Source organism: Xyrauchen texanus, chromosome 34, assembly GCF_025860055.1.
Source record: "Xyrauchen texanus isolate HMW12.3.18 chromosome 34, RBS_HiC_50CHRs, whole genome shotgun sequence".
Taxonomy (NCBI): Eukaryota; Metazoa; Chordata; class Actinopteri; order Cypriniformes; family Catostomidae; genus Xyrauchen; species Xyrauchen texanus.
The window spans coordinates 21042736-21059397 of NC_068309.1; the positions used below are offsets into that span (position 1 = coordinate 21042736).

Below are 16662 nucleotides of genomic sequence, written 5' to 3' on the forward strand. Positions count from 1 at the left end.
TTTTGTGAGTGAAAATAAATTATTTTAGAGGGGAAATACTTCTCTTTTAGAGGCAGAAGCACTGTCAAAGTGCCCAGGGGCGTTGACTGCACAGCGTGCAGAGAGGGATAAGGCCACTGGTAACGTGCCATAGATTCAACAGCAATGCTCTGCTTGTAGAGGTGAGTGGAACAGTAGTGAGACTCAGCTTGCTGCTGCACAACCGCTCGACTCCGAAGAAAAAATCTGACTGACAGACGCATGCTAAAGGGTATATTCCCTTTATACCCGTATGTCCGGGGGCGGAACATGCTAATTCTGTCTGCCAATTTCTCATTGGCCTTTTCTCAAGTTCAGAGGTACGCGAGGCTCTCAAGAAAGACCCCTTGTGTCACTACATTCGACACAACGTCGAGTGAGTGACAGAAGGGGAACCATAGTTTGCACGCATACACCCACAGATAGACGTTTCTTTGCATGCTTACGAAAATAGAGCCCATAATGGCAGAGAAATGTCTTGACATAATTTTTAAACTTTACATTAAAATGTCCACTAGTGAAAATGCTTCTATTTTGCATTCTTTTCTCATTTAATCCAAAGTTGTTCATTATAAATTATATCATCAGCATGAAAATTTGAATGAAATGCTGAATGAAAGAATTTCCAGGAATTTCAGAATTTCTTAGTATTTGGTATGTCAACTGTTTGCTTTAAAGACAACAGGCATAAACTCCACAAGTTTGTCCAAAATATAATGATTAATGTTATCCAGCATCATTTGAGAATGTTCCAAAGAGCATCTTATGTACTTCAATGGGAGAAATTTGTTTTGTTTTGTTTTACAAAGTTAACTTGGTTAATGCAACAACTTTGCTTTCATTTGATTAGTGACTTATAAATAGCGCAGAATCATAAATATTTATTTTTCATTTTATGTCAAAACATTATTTTTGATATTTTTAAACCAAAAATATTCTGTCTATTTCTAGCTTTAAGTGGAAAAAATGGAGACAGAACTAACTTTTTTCTGTAGATGTGCTTTTAGAGCTAGCAGTATTTCATATTTAACATCTCACCTCTTAACTTAACTTTCTTTGACTGGGAGAGCATTGATGATCGATCAAATGTCTGAAAGAGAATGATAGTTAATAAATAAAAGTTGGCAATAAAAATAATTTCATGCTGTCCCCCTTAATTTTTATTGATTTATACTATGAGTTATTTTCAGTAGACATACAGTAGTATACTCACAAGATAGACAGAAGAGGTTTCTGATGCGGATGTGCCTAGAGAGTCCTGTAGCAGCATATCCATCTGTAGGGCGGGGACTAGGGTATAGTGGGCGGGGCTACTACCTTTTTCACTCTTCCTCCTGCTATGCTTACTGCTGCGACACTGTATGTGATACTCCTCTGGACCCACCTTTTCTTCACTCACATATCGCAACAGGGCATTTTCTGTTAACAAAATTGTGGGATTTATAAAATGATGCAAGTAAAGAAATTTGACACAGCAAACGTTCAATGTGTTTCTCTAGGTTCAGTTTTGATTCTGCTTTTCTGAATAGTGTAATGGTTAAAGTTACAACCAAATTATTCAAAGGTCTCAAGATCAAAGAACAGAGCTGAAACATTTTGGGTTGTACATTAAAAAAAATTATATAAATTCAGCCAGCGTAACTAAAGAAAGCATTCTATCTGCTCCCACTACTTCAGCAACCGAGCCTAGTCTTAGCCAATCAGAAGCCAGCATCTTGGCAAAATCTCTATGTTGGAGTTACCATGGCGATTGAAAAAAGAGCCATGAAGATACTGGCATACAGATCTAAGCAAAAAATTAGGAAAATATGATAGGGGAGATGGAAGATCAACTGACAGCAGTGGCTGAAGATTTAAAAAATGTGCCAATTAAGAGGTCAAGGCGAAAGTGATGAAATCATAGGTTCAGAATTACCTAAGGAAGAATGATAAACACAACAGCCCCTCTCTCTCACCACACACAAACACGCACCTCTCCTGAGCTCTTTTTTCAGCTTGGCTGGGTCTTCATAGTCTCCAACCCAATTATACTCCACAGGCATGGAAATAGGCCGTAGCCGTCCTAGTACACAAACAGAGAAATCTAATAAAAATCAAATAACACATTACTGCAATACAAACATTCCAGGCTATGAGAAGTAACAAGGTGTAACTCGATTGGTGTATGTTCAAATGGTTTATGGCGAGTCAGTAAACCATAACGTGACGAATTAGGACACATGGTGAGGCAATCTTTGTCGATACACCTTTTACGTAATTTCTACAAATCAAATTATACTGTGAAACAGTACTGTGCTGCAGGCATAAAAAATTCTTCAGACTGAGTGATTCCTGATCACCTTACAAGATCAACATTTTTAACATTGACCATTTCGCTAAAAAGTTCAAAACTGATATTGGACCAGCATAAAAAGACAACTTTCATTACACAGAAGCCTGCTTGTAACTCCAAACATCACTATGTAAGGGATGTAAGAAGTGTTTCAAAATATTTACCATAAGTGGGAGTGCTGTCCCTGCGTACAGGTGGGGGGCCTTGATTCTGATCATACTCATAACAGTACAGGACTGCATCCTCGTCCAGCTGAGGGAAACGCCTTCGGCACTCCTGATCCAGGAAGGAGTTGGGCGACTCAGAACCTTTGGCAGCATGCTGGCTATTGCAGGTCAAATTTCCCATGTCCACTCTGCAATGTTATGAGCAATCTTTTATAATCTCCTTTTATATTCTATTCTGGAGAAACAAATTCTATCTTAAAGAATTATACTACAACATTGTATTAAGAATGCAATTTGTAATATCATAATGGGGATCAATGAACATGCTGTTACATACTGTAAGTGAGAGCAATAAACCATACAATCTGTTTAGTGAACTGCAATTTTCATGACATAAATATGCATTTATTTAAACGTAGATATTTTGGTACTCGTATATCCTACTGTGATTTAAAACAGATACACTATCCAATTGAGAAAATTGTGAGTAAATCATTCTTATATTGCAATTGATATACAGTATGTAAGTATTATGTTGCAGTTCCTAAAAAATATACCGATAATGGAGAGGAACTGGGTTTTATTAACTTGCTAAAGCCAATGTTTTATTAGCATTTGGTGAGTGTTAAATTTGGACCCTGTAAATACAGCACTAACAGTATGCTACACAAATGGCAACATTAACATCCCTCCAATGTCCACTCTGTGTAATGGCAAAAGTCTCAGAGAATTCATGTCTTAAAGAAATATTCAGTGTTTAATACAAGTTAAGCTTGATTGAAGCATTTGTGGCATAATATTAATTACCAGAAACATTTACTTTGATTTTTGCTTTTTTTTTTTTTGTTTACAATTTTTATAATTTGCAAAATAATTTTTAGTGGTAATCAACATTATCACACAAATGCTGTTGATTGAGCTTAACTTGTATTAACCCCAAATATTCCTTCAATGTAGAATTGCAAATGCAGTACGTGCAAGTACCCTTGGTGTGTCTTATTGCTTAAGTTTTTTTTGTCTTTGGGCTTGTCTGTACCTGGGTGTGTATGGCTCATCTGGAGGAGGGGGGATGAAGAGGTCTTGTAGTGCACAGCTGTCCCGTCTGGATGGGGTGCTGAGGGTGCTGGAGGGCGTGGCCACACTGCTGCTGGGGCTGAGGGGGATGATGGGCTGAAAGCAGAGGTGCAGTTAGCTCTCAAATATCATTTGTACTGTGATATATGCCATTTTCAAAATTTTACTTGGAAAAAGGGACAGAACTCCCGAAATTATAGGTGGGGCAATTGCACTGGCCAAGGGATGCAATGAAAGTGAATATTGACTGAGGTTAATATTCAGTCGAACATCTCCTTTTGCAGTAAATAAAATCTTACACATATTAGATATCTTACTCTTAAACTTAAAAATGTCAATTATCCTTTGCAATTTTGGTACTACTGAAGAGATTTCTTGGGAAATCTTATTGAGCCAGTGTCATATCTATGATATATGAATAATTACTCATTCTAAACAGTGGAGTGGACAGCCCTGTGCTTTCTGGGCTGTTGCCTCAAACCTTTCCTACCTCACTGTACAATGCAAGAAGAGAGCTGCCATGCAGTGACATGAACAGACATGGCACATTTAATTAAAATAGAGCAGAGCAGAGACACAGTGTGAGTGATAATATAAAAGATCAGACATTTTTATAGTATATAGTAGCAATACTGAGCAAAACAAAAATGTAAATGTTAAGTTCTTTCCTGTAAGCACTTTCTATACATTTTAGAGTATTTGATCACCTGCAATGATTTCTTAAGCAGAGTGGTGGAAACAGTGGTAGTGTTACACAAATGCTTATAACTTTTGACCAATAGGTGGCACTGTAACCAAATTGGTATTGTAAGGTCTTGGTCACAATTGCAATATTTGAAGTTTCATGTCAATACACCAAAGCGTTTAAACCATACAGCCTCAGATCCTTATTGGCATCTTGCCATTAAATTCATCAATGTGTTACATGAGAATGGTTTGGTCTATCAAAAAGCTTTTTCATATATTTTGTCATTGCGTCTAGATAATAGATGCAACATTTCATGCAAATAAGACTTGTGGTCTAGGAGGAGTTTGAAAAAGTAGGTTTTTAATTCAATTTAAAATGGCAGACAGGAAGTATGGCCGAAAATGGCAAATTTGGTATGAACACACTTGCCATGACCCAAGGAAGCAAAAAAAGACACAAATCTCATGACAATAGGCTAAATTAATCAACATTTATAAGCATTTCTATGTTTCTTTTGACCACTAGGTGGTGCTATTTCAAAACGTTTTGAGAACCATCAAGACAGGGCCCCAATGACACATACCAAATTTCATAATGACATGCCAGTGCGTTTGTAATATACAGCTATATACAGTAAAAATTTTAAATGACCGACCCCAATATGGCAGACAAAAGAAAATTGAGTATCATTTGACTCAGTATACCCCAAGGTATCAAAAGAGACCAGTCTCATGATTTTAGGCCAAACTATTTAGAAGTTATAAGCAAAAAGAACAAATTTTCATATTTATTGACCACAAGGTGGTGCTGTGCCGAAACTATGCAGGTACACTAAGGTCATGCTTGTGATAACATATACCAAGTTTCCTTTCAATACTCTCCTCACCTCCATTTTGGAATGCTTGCTGTCAAATTCATTGAAGTTTGGAGAATGGTTTGGTTAATTATGATGAATTACATACATTTTCGTCATGAGTGTCTCTAGATGATATGTGCAAAATTTCAGGCAAATTTCTAGCTTTGGAAAAGTTCAAGAAGTAGTTTTTTCTGAAAATTCTAAATGCTGAAAAATTGAGTGGGCAGAGCTGAAAAACGATGCAATATTTCAATGTTTAATTGCCATTGTTTCTAGGACATCCAGTTCAAAAGTTATTGGCCGACACATAAGTGAAAATTTGAACTGTTGGTGGCACTAGAGGGTTTGAGTGATAGACCCCAAATTTGAGTCAGTTACATTTCAGAGTGTCTTATTTCAGTGTGCTAAATTTAATAACTTTCCTATGTATGGTTTTATGGGCTGCACTTTTGGCAGAATAATAATAAGAAGAAGAACACTAAAATATACAATAGGGGCTTTGCACCTTTGGTGCTTGATCCCTAATAAAACACGATGCTTTCCAGACATCTCTGCCATGTGCGCATGCTTACTTTATTATGAATAAAAACCAACACTAAAGAAAAATATAATTAAAAGTTGAAAAATAACAAAATGCATAAAAAAACTGTTTAATTATGTAGCATAGTCAAGAATCTAGAATTACATTCCACATTTTCCTCCAGTCCAGAGAAAAGCTTCCTGATGTGCCAGGGCTTCCGTGGAGAAGGAGAGAAGATTGGGAAAGACAGGACAAGCACCAGATTAGAAGTAAGAAAGATGAAAAAGAAAAAGGGACGTTGGTGGGCAGGGGAAGAGTGGAGCGAAGATTTGCCATACAATCTAGTTGGTCAAAGTGCTCTTAGTGCTGCTAAAAAAATACCATACACAGATTGGGGGAATACGCCACGGCGTATCATCAATTCACACACACCACTTAATCCTCCCATCAGTACCTGCAGGGCCAGGGGCTTCCATCTCATATTCTTGAGTAAGGCAGGGGCTGACGTGAGAGTGCTCTGGGGTCGTTTCTTCAGCGTAAGGGTCACGCCTGCAGGATTGCTACGTAAAGAGTTCACCAAGTTCTTCAGCTGCCAGCCCACCTACACAAGTCATGCATGAAGGAAAATCTGTTGCAGTACGTGAGAGCTTGCAGATCTGATTTTCAAAACTTGTACAATAAATATTTGCACTTGTAAGATGAAATTTACACTCATAGTCCTGATGTGAAAACTTGTCAAATAAAAATCTGAAGTTGATTTCTGCAATCTGCCCTCACAGGGAACAATCTAAAATCTGTGTTTTGAATTCAGAGTTGCAGACAAATAGTCACAAATGTGTAAAATGATGTTCACATGAACACAATGACAGACACAAAATTGTATTACATGTTTACTTTTGTATTTTTATTCAATTTGTCAATACAACAACAAACCATAACCAAATCTGACACTACAACTTCAAATCTTCCCGCCTTGACTTTTGCAACAACTTTTGCGATAAACCTGAAGCAAAACTCACTTGTGCAGACCAGACTACCGGTGCTGGGTGGGGCCAAAGAAGACGTGACCAATCACAAGAGCTGGAACACAACAGCATCAGTGCCATTTTTGTAAGCAAAACAAGTCCAGCGTTGGCAATGGCTGGCTGATGCAGTGGCAGGATAAGTTAAATAACTTGACAATTACATATATATTTATGTATTTGGCAAACGCTTTTTATCCAAAGCGACTTACAGAGCCCTTATTTCAGGGACAATCCCCCAGGAGCAACCTGGATTTAAGTACCTTGCTCAAGGACACAATGGTGGTGGCTGTGGGGATCGAACCAACAACCTTATGCTGGTATTCTTTATTATAAAACATTTTAAGTGTAAAACACACAACAACTTGAATGTTATTCTAACCAAACATCCTTCTCATTTTCACATGAATGGATAACTATATTAATCACGCTTGCTGACTATCTATAAAAGATTAAGCAAATGTTAAATCTAAAGAAGTCATACAGTACTTGCTTAGATGAATTGCAATGCTACTGTAATTATTGTAAGAAACACACTTGTAAAATAAAGATAATATTGTACACAGTGTGCATTCTGTTTGAAATGAGACGTATATTTACCCATTCAGAATAAAACTCAGGTAATTTTAAATGTCTTTTACATGACAGATATATAATTTAGAACTTCTTAAGATACAAAATTGCCTGACAGCGATGGCTTGCTTTAATCATGATTAATTGAGATTACCATGGTAATGTGCAATTAATTTAAATCACATATTGACATCAAAATAAGGGAATTGAGTAAATACTTAAAACTTAACTTAAAAATGTAAAATAGATTCAGTATTATGATCTGTTTTGATTGGTCCTGCATCAGTCGTTCCAGCTTTTGTGATTGGTCACAACCTCATTGGCCCCGCCCCCACCCAGCAACGGTAGTCTGTTCGCTCTCATCTTGATTTACAACTGCAATTCTGAGTTTTGCAACAGGTTTTTTGCTAAAGTTGTTGCAAAAGTTCATATGAATGTCATTTTACACATTTCTGACTATTTGTCTGCAACTCTGAATTCAAAACACAGGTTTTAGATTGTTGCCTGTGAGGGCAGATTGCAGCATTCGACTCCAGATTTTTATTTTACAAGTTTTCACATCAGGACTGTGAGTGTAAATTTGATCTTACAAGCAGAAATATTTATTGTACAAGTTCTCAAATTAAAATCTACAAGCTCTCGAGTTTTGCAACAGATTTACCTTCATAAGTAAAGTATACCGTGTTCAACTCACCATAACAATATCAGATTCCTTATCGAGAATGCTTAATTATTCATGATGTAAGCAATATTGGCAGCAAGAGGATAACATTGGTGAGTGCAATGGATATAAACTCACTACTGTCTGATGATTGACTTGTATGACCTCATCACCGGCATGGATTTTCTTACAGCGGTCAGCTAGGGACTGAGAGAAAGACAGACAGAGAGAGAGAGTCTATCATTGGATTACACGTAGCTAAACACACACATACTCGTTTCCTAAGATGTCAAACCGCCAACTGAATTGCACATGCGTGCCAGACACTGTATACTGTTTGTATTGAAATATTGAAAATGACCACTCACTCCCTCTGTAGTGCCCGTAATGACATGTAGGCCATCATAGGTCGACTTGATGTACATGCCCTAGGGCAAGGAGAGAGATACTTTAGAGCCACTGCCTAAAAATATTGGACACACACTGAGAAAAAACTGAAAGAAGCTTGCTTGCAGACATCCCTTTTGACACATAGTTTCATAAAGGAGAGAAGGAATGTGTGCATTTATTTGATCTCTATTTAGGTTTTATTTAGTGGACACTAAATGTGCTGTGTGTCTGTATGTATAAGTGGAAATGTTATTGCCCCAAGCTCATGAACACAACTACCAGAATTTATTAAAAGAGGATGGGGGCTGGATGAATGGATGGATGGATGGATAGATATACTACATTTATAGTGTATTTTGATGTAATGGCACATACCTAAATTCTTGAAATGAGTTTTGAAATATAAATTGTGCCTATGTATGTGCCTCTAATTTTCATTTTGAAACATATACTTTAAATTTGATGAGTTGGAGAACAGCTAAAATGAGAAATCCATGTCCCAGATACCCACCAGTCCCTCGGTGGACCTAATGCTGTCCAGCTGCACCACTTCCAGATGGGCGGCCTGGGACATCATGGGGTCCGATGACAGAGAAATGATGTGGTCACACACCCCTGATAATATCTTACACTATGGACAGAGAGAAAGTGGGAAACCCAGTGAGAGAATTTTAATCTGTTCTGATATCCTGATCATTATAGTCCTTTTTACACCTGGTAATCTGATAATAGAGTCTCTGGTGGTCTGATCACAAATGGACAACTAAGACACATTCCTGTTTACACCTGGTATTAACATGCATTTTCATGGACCACTTGTTATAAAATTTCAGGTATCTGAATTAATGGCTGCGTAAATCAATTTCTATGTCGCTGCATGTTAGTAAAGTACAGAAATAATTTTTTTTTTTTAAACAAAGCACAGAATAGTCAGCACAGCACACTGTTGCTCTTTAATATACTTTAGACCAGTGTTCATAGCTGTTTTAGACAAGTACCTGTAATAAATGCATTTCAGATGTGCGAGTTTCATAAAATCTATGAAATCATTTATTTATTTGGAGTGGCTATTTGCACTAGGTGAAAATAGCATCAAAAAGCATCTTCTTTGCACTATGTGCAAATAGTGTTAGATGCTATTGGAGTGAAAATAGCCATGCTGTGTGTCAGCTGCTATTTACACAAGTGCAAATACCCTCTGCCTTATTTATTTAGCAGACATTTCCAAATCCAAAGTGAATTATCTGTGTCACTGCATTTAACATACTGAGTCTGCATATTTTTATTGGCTTTTTAAAAAAAAAAAATGTATGGACGGTTAGCTGCATGTAACAGGCAAAGTTTAAAATCCTTGTTTTAGCACAATGGATGATTGAAAGCTGAGTAGGTGGTCCTTCATTGTTGTGTATTTTAGCATTTTTGACTACCTCTAAATTTGGCTTAAGTGATTCGATCACAAAACATTTTGGATCCTTGTTTACACCTGTGTAACCTATGATAAAAAAAAATGCTTTATTTAAAAATGTTATAAGTCAAAATTTCATATTATTAACCTGGCAAATTAGCTTAGACCAACTAAAGTAATTTTTATAGATCAAATAGAAATATATAATTGAGGCCATAATTGCAAGTTACCACTTTTTTGGTGTAAGATGAATGTTAATACCATGTGTAAATGGAGTCTAAGCAGAGACTATTTAGCCCGAGATTGAGCACTTGTATTAAAATGAATGGGAGACATACATATGGCATTATAGCAAAGGAAGTTCTGCCTTTTTACCTTTTATACAGGCTTCACAAACTCGAGAACTCGCATGCGCATTAGTTGGACCAGACAGAAAAAGAAGTGGTTTTTAGCTGGTTTGAAATATGTTCTTTGATCTTACCCAGGAGTTTTCCAAAGATGGCTGCCAAGTGGACTGATTTGCTTTGAAAGGGACTTTGAGTCTAAGTGGGTTTTTTATACCAGGTGTAAATGGGGTCCAAGAGCCACTGCTGGGCTTCAATATGCTGATCATATCATTGCATGTTCGATGTGACGATTCGTTAAAACCATCAACACGGAGACTGAGCCTCACCTGGATGCACCATATTATGTTGTAATCATGTGACCAGGATGCTCTTATAACATAATTCGCTCTGATCTTGCTGTCTTCTTTGAATTGATCCATCAATTCATGATTCTCTCTCAGTCTTTCTGGTGCTTATGACTAATTAGTGAAGGTGAACTTGGTGTATCTCTCCTGCTCTCCCTCTCACTGGCACTCTCAGATGACATGTGACCCTGTGCTGGTATTTATAGCAGAAATTCAGCTGTACCCTGACTGACACTGCAGCATGAGAAAGATGAACTGAGGCTCCATGATTCAAAAGGAAACTGTCTTTATCCCCCCAACACACACACAATCTGTAACATATTTCTATTTTTTAATAGAGCAGCTGATAAAATAAGCAGTTTTATGTAAATGAATCAAGAGGTTGTGTAAAAATAGAAATGTTATTCTTACCACATGCAGTATCTTATTTTCTGTCTCAAACACTGTGCCGTCCTAAAACACAACATGAAAAAAAATATTCTAACAATTGCATTCAAATCCCATAATCACACCACCCATTACAACAAGATTACAGATGTGGGTAACACTTTATGACTAATTTAATTAATAACAAGATAAAATATTATTGTGTAAGAAAAATCATGAATAATATTAGATTGTTTAATAACTAAGAATAATATTGTTTTATACAACAGTTCTACATGTATAAGCAAGAAGTAATATTAAGTATCTTACATTTTAGCAGTGTTAATATTTAACAGTTTGTTTGTTTTAGTCAGGATTTAGTCTTTTGACGAAAATGTCCTTAAATACAAGTCAATATTTCATCTTGTCATATTCATTCAGTTTATTCAGATTTAGTAAACAAAAATAATATATTTTAGTTGATGATAATTTGCAAAATGATAAAAAGGTGTGTCAAACTGCAAAAGACCAAACTTTAAACAAATATTCAAACATTTTGAAAAAATGTATATACATTTTCTTAATTTAAACATGTTTCAAACATATAAAAGATAGGCTACATACAAACAACTGAACAAATGTCCTTGTTGTGAAAACCTTAGCTCCTGAAATAACAGCATATAATAAATATACTGAATTATTAACTACTCTTTAAAATGTTTTATGAATTATTCATGTTTTAATAACTGTTATACATTTTCCATGTTTAGTCAGTTTGGGGTATTGCAATGCTTGAGGCATGTTTTTTAGATTTTATTACGGAAACAGTGCATTCACAATGCATGTTACGAATCTTATGACTAAAGCCAGTGCACTCTAGTTGATTTTTCCAGTGATTTTCAGGTGTGAGTGTCATTTACATAATCGCTGGAAAGGCTAAGGGAGATGTAGCGTGCATTAGCGTCAGCCAGCAGGAGGTCGTTAATCAGTTGTCCTTCGGGTTAATGGTTCCAGCAACAGGAAAAAAGGGTTCAACATGACAGAAAAAATCACTCTGTTGTCAGGGCTCTTTCTCTAGCTTTTTCTGTTTATATGTTGCACTGTTAATATCTTGCAGTATTATTTTTTTACTCGTCACATAGTATGGTGTAATAAGATCGTTTAATTATTGGCATGATGCGTCTTTATCATCTCTTATTCATTACTGTTGACGAAATAAAAAAAACCACATTGGTCAATGAACGTTTTCATGGGTGATTTCGTTGACGAGATTAACACTACATTTTAGTAACAATATGGCCAGTTGTATTGTTTATTTTTGCCCTGCCAACGAAAAAGTTCAAAATCACAATCAACTGTTGTGTGTTGCAGAGCAACGTTTCTGTGCTGTAATACAATACTATATCAGCACTTTTGGAAGCCTGACTTGTCCAATCAGATTAGAGGACCCAACCTAACATTTGTTTAGCTTTTGTAGTTAAATTGCATTCCAATGTGAGGAAATGTTCCTATAAATTAAATGTGGTAAAACCTGAACTACTTATTTGTTCTGAAAATCATCTGAAGCATTTTGTTAATGGCAAAAAAAATTATTATAAAGTAGTCCCAGATGCAAGATACAGTATGAGCACATTACATCTTTTCTCCTCTAATGGCTAAACAAGGTTTTTATCATATATCATATGGGAAGATGAGCTTTATGTGTAGGACATGCGAAAAGCAGATTTTTTTGCTGCCACAGAGTGTTGCACCTATCTGAAATAGCCCACGGCAGCGTTCTCTGTCTTGCAGACAACTGAGGAGGAGGTGAGTCATCCTCCCACATTGAACCTGGTGCAATGCTATTCCTCTTCCTCCTCTCATCAGCTCATTTCCTCCTCTTTCCATCGCTCTGCTTAACGGTAGTCTGATTTACAGTCTGTGGGTGAGAGAGCTCATGGAGTTCGACAGACCACACATATGATTAATATGAAACATATTGGGAATCTCCCTCAGTGCTCAACCTACACATCACAGCCTGACTCAAAATACAGGGTCAATAAACTTTAGCTAATACTGTGCTGTTTAATTAAGAGAGTCCAACTTTAAATGTAACTATTAGATCTATTATTAACCATTGCTTAAATCCACAGGTTCCGGGAGTGGGCACACATTGCCTTCACCCAATGAGTAGACACTGCAATAGAGGACCAGAGGTTGCAATACAAATACTAATTATCCATCACTTTGAAGGACTGGGTTGTAAACTGTCAATCTTGATAACATAGATGCATTATGAGACTTGCATGCTTTGGCATTTTCAGAAATTGACACATTTCACAGCAAGTATCATGAAGACCTAATTCTACAGGCCTTTCTAATTCTTAATTTCTAGAACATCAGTTTTCTACACTTTTCTTCCACCAGGACATTCTGTCCTCGCCCTAAATGGCCAATGCCAGAGCAGCACTATTTCAATCCAGGACAGAAAATTGAGAAGGAGAAAAAAGATCCATGGCCTTCTTTCCAGAGAACCTTCTGTCCTAGAAACATCACCCTGCTTTTCAAACACATTCTCGAAAAAGACATTTCAGTCCTCGAAAGCTAAAATATGGCATGACATTAGAGTGGGTAAAACCTAGAACGTAGCATAGGTCAAATTGAACTGGAACTGTGCATCTAAAACTGTATGTTGGATATGGAATTTATTCCAAGAGTGGCATTCCAAGAGTGCTGACATTTATTTAGAATAAAAGCATTGGGCCGCTTCACTGTTTGTATCGCGCTGCTTGTCTGTGATCGCTGCATTCCAGACAGGCTGTCAGTCTGTGTATTGTTCGGTGACACTCAACAGTTGATGCTCCTTTGGATTTGTTTGGAGCTATTTACATGTGCAGAGCAATAATAGACTAATTAACTGTCCATTTTATGTCTAAAATGAAAGATACTCATTATTAACTTCACTTTACATCTTGCACACAATTGCTAGTGTGATATTGCTTAACCAAAAGCTGAAGGTATTATGTCCTTATTTTAATGTTTGAGTCCATACCTGCTGAACTACTGTCGTCAATTCCAGACACAGCTGAATCACATTATTCCTGGTCATGGAGTAGTCTGCTACGGCTGCGAACGGAGACCTGATAAAGAAGTAACACCTGCCATTAACCATTAGATCACCTCTAATCACAACCAAATTTTTCTGACCCCTCTGTCTGCATTGCTGCAGCTGAACTGTATCTAATTCAGGAAAAGCAGGACATACATGGTGAGGAATGAGAGCAAGGAGGTGACCCAAGATGTGGAGGGAGAGGGAGAAGGAAAGTAACAAAACCAGAGAGAGAAACAGATAGAGCTAAAAGCAAGAGTAGAGAGCTGAGGAGAGAGTGGATTTCTTGGTCCGATGCACTAATTTACTAAGGCTCTGCTCATGTGCTGGATCATATAGACTGCAAAGATCACCGTGTCTCTTTAGAATCCACTATCTCTAATTTAGTTCAGCTACCAAGCTGATCCACTCAAGATGTAGCCATAATAAATCAGTCTTTAAACCTTTAAATCAGTTTTTGGCCTATGCCCCCCAGCAACCTATTCATAAACATAGAATTGAGAATTATCATAATTGATTTTGATTAAAAAAAAAGATTTGTATAAAAGTAGTGTTGACATATTACTTTTTTTATGCCTTTTAAAGGAAATTAATGTGTTAAGGCCAAAAAAGAAATCATAGCATTAATTATGATTAATTACCTAATATTCAAATTATAATTTTAAAATATAATAACAGCCCTATTTGTTTTTTATATATTACAGCCCTATTTTTTTATTCTGTCTGTTTTATAGGTAGAGCTGGATATTGATACAGATTTCCCAATTCAACTGTATTCCTGGGTAGCTCAGCAAGTAAAGACACCTGGAGACGCAAGCCTCAAATCCAGGGCGTGCTGAGTGACTCCAGTCAGGCTTCCTAAGCAACCAATTGGCCCGGTTGCTAGGGTGGGTAGAGTCATTGTAACAATGTAGGCAAGCAAACAGGAGCAAAACAAGATGATGTGTAGGACCCAAGTGCAGATTTATTTCCAAAAACAAAGGTGATACAAGAAACCCTATCTAGACCCGTGAACATGAAAACTAGACTCGGAACAGGACGTAACTAGGACTCTACTACACTAACAAACTACAATACTAGCACAAAGACAATGGCAAACATGAGGGCTTAAATACATGTACATGGAAACATAAGCCAATAAACAAACAGATCTCAAAACAAGATAACAAGGTGATGAACTGAAACCAATGAAAAACTAGAACTGATAACAAAATAACCAAACAATGAACCAATGAAAAAGACAAGACTGTTGACCAGTTAACAAGACAATAAACCAATGAGAAAAAGACACATGAACATGGAGCGAAAACAGGACATCACATGACTGGGAAACAGGAACTTAACAAGAATTTCAACATAGAAGTTCACAAACAAAAGACACCAGGGAATGTGACAGTCATGTTGGGTTAACCTCCTCATGGTCGTCGTAATGTGGTTCTTGCTCTCGGTAGGGCGCGTGGTGAGTTGTGTGAGTTGTGTGTGGATTCCACGGAGAAAAGCGTGAAGCCTTCACACGCGCTACGTCTCCGCGATAACATGCTCAACAAGCCACGTGATAAGATGTGTGGATTGACGGTCTCAGACCCGGAGGCAACTGAGATTCGTCCTCCACACCCCAGATTGAGGCGAGTCACAATGCCACCATAAGGATTTAGAGAATTGGGAATTGGGCATTCCAAATGGGGAGAAAAGTTTAATTCAGTAAAGAAATTCACTGCAAAAAAAAAACTATTGTTATCAAGTTTTTTTCCATTGTTTTCCATTTAAAATTGTCTAAAAATCCTTGAAACAAGGTACATTTACTTGAGAAGCAACATATAAGATATTTAGACTTGCTTTAAGAGAATGTATCTTAAATGTAAGTGTATTTTCCACATTCTCAGATAAAAATAAAAACTCAGATAATTTTTTACATTGTTTAAAAGGAGTTTTAGACATTTATATTGGAAAACAAGCCAAAACAAAAACAAATAAAACATTTATTTTGTTGCAGTGTATAATGGGGCCAAGACTTCTCTCTCTCATCAAAAAACAAACTCTCTCTTATTAATAAAGCTGCATATTGCCAATTTTCTTCATAATAAGAAATGCACAGTGATGCATATATTATTTTTCAATAAGTCGTGAGCCATCACGTTATAATCTAGCTGCATTAAGCGTACAGGCTCGAGGGACGAGCGTTCCCGTGTGCATCAGCCAGGTGCAGTTTCAGTCTCTCCCCATTAGATCGGGACATTCGTGTAACTCATAGAAGAGGTGCTGACCGCACAGATAACTGCTAGTTTTGGAGTTTGTAGTTATTTACATGATCTGCTTCCATATTATTTGAACTTTAATAAAGCTATAATATATTAAATATAACTGCGTTTAAGATGTAATTCTGGGTTTTTTTCTTTAAAGAGCTCCAGCTCTGCTTATTCCACAATGAGAATGCTTCTGTATTTACTTATTTGATATTTTTTAATAATAATTGAAATCTGGACTGTGTAATTCTTCCTCTCCTCAGTCAGGCGTGTCATCATTAGAGTTTAATGTGATCTCATGTTACGTTAAATGACATCTAACGACTATTCGACAACAAAAATTTTGTAGACACTTTTTTATCTTCGACGTTGTCGATAACGTCGACTAATCGTTTCAGCCCTAGTTAACAGAGATTATAATCAACACAACCAAAACTGAAGTAAGCTTAAAAGTCAAATTAAAAGATTTATTTTCAGGATCGTTCAAATTAAGGTAACAATTAATCAGACAATCAGTATTCTTAATATATCCAGCCTTTTTTATATGTTTAACAAAGCAAAATCTAAA

General features: G+C 36.7%; 1 protein-coding gene across 2 annotated transcripts in view; it reads right to left on the minus strand.

Moving 5' to 3' along the window:
• The window catches only part of cnksr2b (connector enhancer of kinase suppressor of Ras 2b), a 49808-nt gene that overhangs the window by 17763 nt on the left and 15383 nt on the right, over positions 1 to 16662 (minus strand). The window contains exons 4-14 of one of the 2 annotated variants that reach the window (XM_052104182.1): positions 13795 to 13882; positions 10809 to 10850; positions 8813 to 8932; positions 8280 to 8339; positions 8050 to 8118; positions 6110 to 6256; positions 3554 to 3687; positions 2515 to 2705; positions 1991 to 2080; positions 1232 to 1437; positions 1057 to 1108 (exon numbers count right to left, since the gene is read on the minus strand). In XM_052104182.1, coding sequence (XP_051960142.1) covers positions 1057 to 1108; positions 1232 to 1437; positions 1991 to 2080; positions 2515 to 2705; positions 3554 to 3687; positions 6110 to 6256; positions 8050 to 8118; positions 8280 to 8339; positions 8813 to 8932; positions 10809 to 10850; positions 13795 to 13882 — 1199 coding nt within the window. Of the gene's footprint in view, positions 1 to 1056; positions 1109 to 1231; positions 1438 to 1990; positions 2081 to 2514; positions 2706 to 3553; positions 3688 to 6109; positions 6257 to 8049; positions 8119 to 8279; positions 8340 to 8812; positions 8933 to 10808; positions 10851 to 13794; positions 13901 to 16662 lie in introns of both variants that reach the window. The other variant, XM_052104181.1, reaches the window with a different exon arrangement.